This window comes from Nicotiana tomentosiformis, chromosome 12, assembly GCF_000390325.3.
Source record: "Nicotiana tomentosiformis chromosome 12, ASM39032v3, whole genome shotgun sequence".
Classification (NCBI taxonomy): Eukaryota; Viridiplantae; Streptophyta; class Magnoliopsida; order Solanales; family Solanaceae; genus Nicotiana; species Nicotiana tomentosiformis.
Genome location: NC_090823.1, coordinates 80,999,728 through 81,005,741, shown reverse-complemented (window position 1 = coordinate 81,005,741; position 6,014 = coordinate 80,999,728). Strand labels below are relative to the sequence as shown.

General features: G+C 35.2%; 1 protein-coding gene and 1 long non-coding RNA gene across 2 annotated transcripts; one reads left to right on the top strand and one right to left on the bottom strand.

The window, feature by feature from the left end:
* Positions 1–332: 332 nt before the first annotated feature.
* LOC104101513 (uncharacterized) lies at positions 333–2,749 on the top strand. The gene is made up of 3 exons (XM_009608972.4): positions 333–741; positions 1,511–1,740; positions 2,333–2,749. The coding sequence occupies exons 1-3, from the start codon at positions 393–395 to the stop codon at positions 2,609–2,611; spliced, it is 858 nt and encodes a 285-aa protein (XP_009607267.1). The 5' UTR covers positions 333–392; the 3' UTR covers positions 2,612–2,749.
* A 1,090-nt stretch (positions 2,750–3,839) lies between these two features.
* On the bottom strand, positions 3,840–5,723 carry LOC104101514 (uncharacterized). The gene is made up of 2 exons (XR_687506.4): positions 5,124–5,723; positions 3,840–4,238 (listed from the first exon to the last, which is right to left on the bottom strand). It is a non-coding gene; the product is annotated as an uncharacterized lncRNA (long non-coding RNA).
* Positions 5,724–6,014: the final 291 nt, after the last annotated feature.

The window sequence follows — 6,014 nt, the reverse complement described above, 5'->3', positions numbered from 1 at the left end:
AGTTCAATTTAGTTAATACCACATAAGTTTCAATGGTCGAAAGGGTTTAAAATAATATATTTAATCAAGTTCAGGTGTCCACTTGAAACTTTATAGAGTAAGGCAACCGGGATGTCAAATGGGAAGAAGTACGGGCTATATGGGTATTCAACTACCTCTTGTTTAATGTCTACTAACAGCCAGCTGGAGCTTATCAACTCATGGATCATGCACGGTACGTTACACAGGCAAGTCTACAAACCATAGCTTATTCATACATCTGAAACACGTTTTTCTATTTAAAAATATGTACATCTTCAGTTCACTAATTCACACCTATAAATGTACGTCTTAGATTAGAACCATCACAGCATAGTAAACACCGAAAAACTCCTAGCAAGTCCCATAGCAATATGACAACTCATAAAAAGAGCAATATGGCAGACCATTTGGAGCCTTGGCGCCAATTGCAAGGCAAAGTGGTGTTTGTCACCGGTGCATCGGCGGGGCTCGGCCGTGAATTCTGCCTTGACCTTGCTAGGGCAGGCTGTAGTGTCGTGGCGGCCGCCCGTCGGGTGGACCGCTTGGAATCCCTTTGTCATGAAATTAATACAATGGCAAGTTCAAATACTCAACTTGTTAGAGCAGTGGTTATTGAACTTGATGTTACTGCTGATGGTCCAACTATTGAAGCATCTGTAAAGAAAGCTTGGGATGCTTTTGGCTACATTGATGCTCTTATTAACAATGCTGGTGTTAGAGGTAACTTATGTAGGTTAGGTTTAATGTGTGTACAAAGTATTGATAGGCTGGACGACTTATACTATAAGTAGGACAAAAACCTTTCACCAGAAATGAAAGAATTCTTTAAAAAGATTTTTTTTATCACTTTAACAAGTAACCCCTTTTTAGCATTTAATTTGAGAAAAAGTGCTATGGTAAGGTCAGTTCCTATAGTCAACTTTATTGGTAAAGTACTAAGGTTGTAAACTTCAGATAAGTAATTCTGCATGATACTCATAAAATACTCATATTTGACACTTGTAGTGGAGCTAGAAATTCATACAATAATAATAATAAAAGAAAAGGTCACATATGAGATTTCAACCTGTAACCTATTTACTTAAAAAAAAACTGTAACCTAAAACAATCTTTGAACTCCTCGGCCATTAAAATAAAATCTCCCCTTACGCCAAAGTGGATTAAAAAGTTTATACATAATTAAAAAAAAAACTTATTTTTGCACTATTTTCAGAGTATAATTTTCTGGCAAAAGAAATTCAATTGAACCACAAGCTAGCTCCGCCCTGTCCACACTTGAGGAGAAAATGCAATACTTCATCGGTTCATCCCATCTTAAAATAGAGAATTGACGAGTGAACTTTTACTAGGAGAATTATTTGGAGTAATTACTTAAGAGTTTATGGTTTTCTTTTTTGAACTTTTAGATAACCTATTCATCCCAAAGAGAATTATTGAATTTGGTAGGCTGCTTTAGCTCCATAATCTGAATCTACTTTTGTGTTTATAGGTGGAATAAAATCAGCAGTAGATCTTTCTGAGGAAGAGTGGCGCAATACTTTACAAACAAATTTGACAGGATCTTGGCTAGTTTCCAAGTATGTTGGAAGACATATGAAAGCTGCAAAAAGGGGAGGCTCCATTATTAATATTTCATCTATTTCTGGTTTAAATAGAGCTTTAATGCGTGGGGGAATTGCCTATAGCTCCTCCAAGGCTGCCATGGATTCCATGACAAAGGTTATAACCTAATGTTGAAACTTATCTTACCCAAGGAAAAAAGTTCCAAATGATAAAAACTAAGGTGCTTTTGATATGAAGTTATTTTCTGGTGTTTGATTGTTATAAAATGTCTTTCAGGAAAAATAGTTTCCATCGAACGGGAAAAATGACTTCCATCATTTTCCATCGGAAGTTATTCTCCTTGACAATTATCCCAAGTTTTCTACATAAAGAATCATTTATTAAAGTTCGATAATAATATAATCAATTTTGAATACACAATTTTTAATCAAACACTTATTTGCTATATTATTATCGAACTTTAATAAATGATTCTTTATGTAGAAAATATTTTCAACTCTCCAACCAGAAGGCATTTCGTTAAAAAAATATTTTCCATAAAATGATGTTCGTCATACCAAACACACCCCTACTCCTTTAAATTTTATGAAAAGAGAAAGTTGAAATAGTGCTAACTTTGTATGAATTATAACTTTCGTCGCTTCTAATTTATTTCTTAAAAATATCTGTTTTCTTAGACTAACATTTCTTGCTTTCCCATCTTCGGAAATCTCTAAATTGACATTTTGATATATCTGTACGTTTGCAGATAATGGCATTAGAATTGGGAGAACACAACATTAGAGTGAATGCAATAGCTCCAGGGCTTTTCAAATCGGAGATTACTGAGAAACTAGTAGAACAAGATTGGCTAAAGAATGTAGCAACAAGAACTGTTCCACTGAAAACTTTTGGAACCACAGATCCAGCATTAACTTCACTAGTGAGATATTTGGTCCATGACTCTTCCAACTATGTATCTGGCAATATCTTTATTGTTGATGCTGGTTATACTCTACCCGGCCTCCCTATCTTTTCTTCTCTATAAGTTATTATCACTTGAAGAGGAATTGTAGTATATTATTGATAAAATATTTTTCTTTTATTAGGAATGTGGTGTTAATATTTCTCTATAACTTCACTAGGCAAACATTTTTCAATAATACAATATAATATTTTCCTTTTTTATGCTGTAACAACTCTGAAATGGAATGGCAAGGATCTGAACATGAATGGATCCCTGCAATTGCCTTTTAATGTGAAGGAATTCATGAATCTTGTTTTTGAGTAGTTGTCCCAAAATGAAAAGGTTGAGATTATCCAATAATCTCATGGTTAAATCCATGTCTTTACCCATATGAAACCAACACACACCCTTTATGGGTTGTTGTTCATCTTTATACAGTGCTAGAAATTAGAGTACAAGTAATATTCTTACATATATCTACTTAATCTTGTTGGAAGAGTCGAACTCAGACACAATAACTAACAGTCACTAGGCTAATTTCGTCCAGGAAAACCGACCAAAATCGGTCGGAAATGGAGAAAAAGCGACCGATTTCCGACCGCTTTTAATTAGTCGGAAAAATTATGGTCACTAAGGAGTTTCAACCGAAATCGGTCGGAAATTTCCAACCGAAAACGGTCGGTTTATTCAATGCGTTGACTGACAGTCAAACTGCATTTACCGACCGAAAATCAGTCGGTATTAATTAAATTTTTTTTTATTTAATTTTCAAAATACTAACCGAAATCGGTCGGAATTTTAAATATATAATAATTTTATTTAAATATATAATTATTTGTAAATTGTAATAAATTGTTAATTTATTTAAATTCAAAATTTCCGACCAACTTCGGTCGGAAATTTTGAATTTCTGGAAAAAAAAATGAGATTTCCGACACCACCTGCCAATTACAACCAATATCCATCCTATAATGGCAGCATTACATTGCTGCCATTCAACCATAATTAACCAACAACAACAACAACAGTTAACCAACAACAACAATTAACCAACAACGCTAATAACAACCACAACCACAACAACAACGCTAATAACAACAACGCCAACCACCACAACAACTATACAAATGTTCAATAACAAAATACTACCAATTAGAGCCTATAACAACCAAAATTGACAAGTGATTATGCCGAAAAGCTGAAACTTTAATTAAAGAGATATGAGCATATAATTACAGAAGACTGGTATGATACTACCGATCCAAAGATCACAACCATGAGTAATGAACAAAAGAGAATGAACTGCGAATTAACTGCAAGTAATTCATCAACTTAAATTCTTAAAATGGACAATGTGACAAAATGTAATGTTCTATTCAGCTTGATGTTAACCCTTCACAAAAAGCAGAAACAAACTATAACTTTTGACCTTGAATCGGAGGAATTAAGATAGCCCAGGAATTAAACGAATGCATCAGCAACCAGCAAAGGGAGTAGATTTCATATGGTAAACGCCAATAAGGGTGTGCACCACAACCAAAAGTTAGTTGTCAACCTCCTTTTCTTTTTTCTTTGGAATTATAGCAAGACTATAACTCCAGTAGAGTACAGGCCCGACATTCTTCTTTGCCACACCAGGCTTTGTGTGTGGCAGAAAGGTTCGAACCCATGATATGGGACTAACTCACAAATAAACTGAAACAAAGCCCTATCGCAGTTACCAGATTAATCTTTGCACAAAATAGAAACTACATACTTATTTTCTGGACTAAGGGTACATGGACAAGAGCTCATAGAAGAATGCATGAGCCACCACAAAGAAAACAAGCAGATAATTCTTATGCCAATAAACAAGCAGATAATTCTTATGTCAACAACAATATAAGCAACATGTTAATAAACTAATTGAATCTAAAGCACAATCTAGCAGTTAATTGAATCAAATAACTAACAGTTACTAACACTAAACGAAACAGAGGATTCTTATCAAAGACGACGACAATATAAATAACATGTTAATCAACTAATTGAATCTAAAACACAATCTGAATAACCTGAACTAATAATAATTCAAACTAATATACTCGAGTCTAAACCGATAAAGCGACTACTCGAAGTTGACAGAATCAGTAGCGAGGGACGAAATAATATGGCTAACTCGAACATATAGACGACTAAACTAAGAATCACCGAGAGAAGACTAACATCACTGATTCACAACTACAAACGACTAACTAATAACGCCAACTCAAACAAACGAGTAACCAAATTGACAAGTGATTATGCCGAAAAGCTGAAACTTTAGTTAATTATCAGGACGAGCTAAACATGAACTAACAGAAACTATACTTGAAGTTTACAAACTTGAATCTATAACTAATTTCAAACCACTAGCAGAAAATATGAGATAACCGATCGAAACAAAGAACTAAAAGAACGGACAACATAATAATTCAAAATCAACAAACGACGACTAAAATCACTAATTAAGAAGAAGAAAAAAAACAGAACTTAAACTAAACAAATAAAAACAATCTCAAAATCAGTCAACAAAGAAAGACTAAAATTGATGAACAAGGGATTTGGATTTTACCTAAACGCTCGGGCTTCAAACCAGTAGTACAACACGACTAGACGGCGAATCGATCTCACACCTCTTTTTCTCGATGTCAAATGCCAAAAAATACAAACTTTGGCAAAACAAAGTTGATTCCAGCACTGTGGCAAGGAGAAAGAGAGGCCACGAGGTCGTGTTCATGCTAGAAAAGAGGCTCAGTAACGGCAGGAGGTAGCTGGCCGGAATTCGGCGGAATTGTGGTCGGATTTTGGAGGGGTTTTGAAGGTTTTGGGGCATGGAACGGAGAAGAGGAGAGTGAGAGGAGACCGGTGGTGTAAAAATTTTGGAGTTTGGGGTGGTGAGCGGCGCCTAGGGTTTCGGTTAGGCATAGATTTACGGGGATTGAGAGGGATTTAAAGGATTTGGGGTTTGGATTCATGGAAAGGAGGTTGAGAGGAAGAAAGGGTGAAATTTTGGGGTGGTTTGGACGACGGCCGCCGCCTGTGGGCGATTTTCGGTAGCGGAACACGGCGGCCGATGGCTGGTCTGTGGGAGTGGGGAAAGGGAGGAGAAAGAGAAGAGAAGGGGAAATAATAAGGGGGGAAATGAGGGGAAATTTTGGCGCGTTTGGGCCGCTGATTTGGGGCCAAATTTGGTCCAATTCCGTAATTGATTTTTAAATTATTTATATAATTGATTTAATTACAATATTGACCGAAGTCCGTCAGTTTTTGTCAAATTATAATATTTAATATTAAACTTATATATATATTATATTATATTATATTAAAAGCGCAAATGCCCTTAACAAAATGTCGTTCGCCTTTTTTACCCTTTAAAAGTAGAGTTCACACTAGGTAAAATAGTCATTTAATTAATTTTCTATTATGTATGAATATGCATTTAATTATTTTCCTAATAATTAGC

Bases quoted from the DNA above. Each gene is read 5' to 3' on its own strand.
- LOC104101513 (XM_009608972.4), top strand. From the start codon at position 393: ATGACAACTCATAAAAAGAGCAATATGGCAGACCATTTGGAGCCTTGG. The intron at 742-1,510 runs GTAACTTATGTA...TTGTGTTTATAG, and splicing joins TAACAATGCTGGTGTTAGAG to GTGGAATAAAATCAGCAGTA. The intron at 1,741-2,332 runs GTTATAACCTAA...GTACGTTTGCAG, and splicing joins CCATGGATTCCATGACAAAG to ATAATGGCATTAGAATTGGG.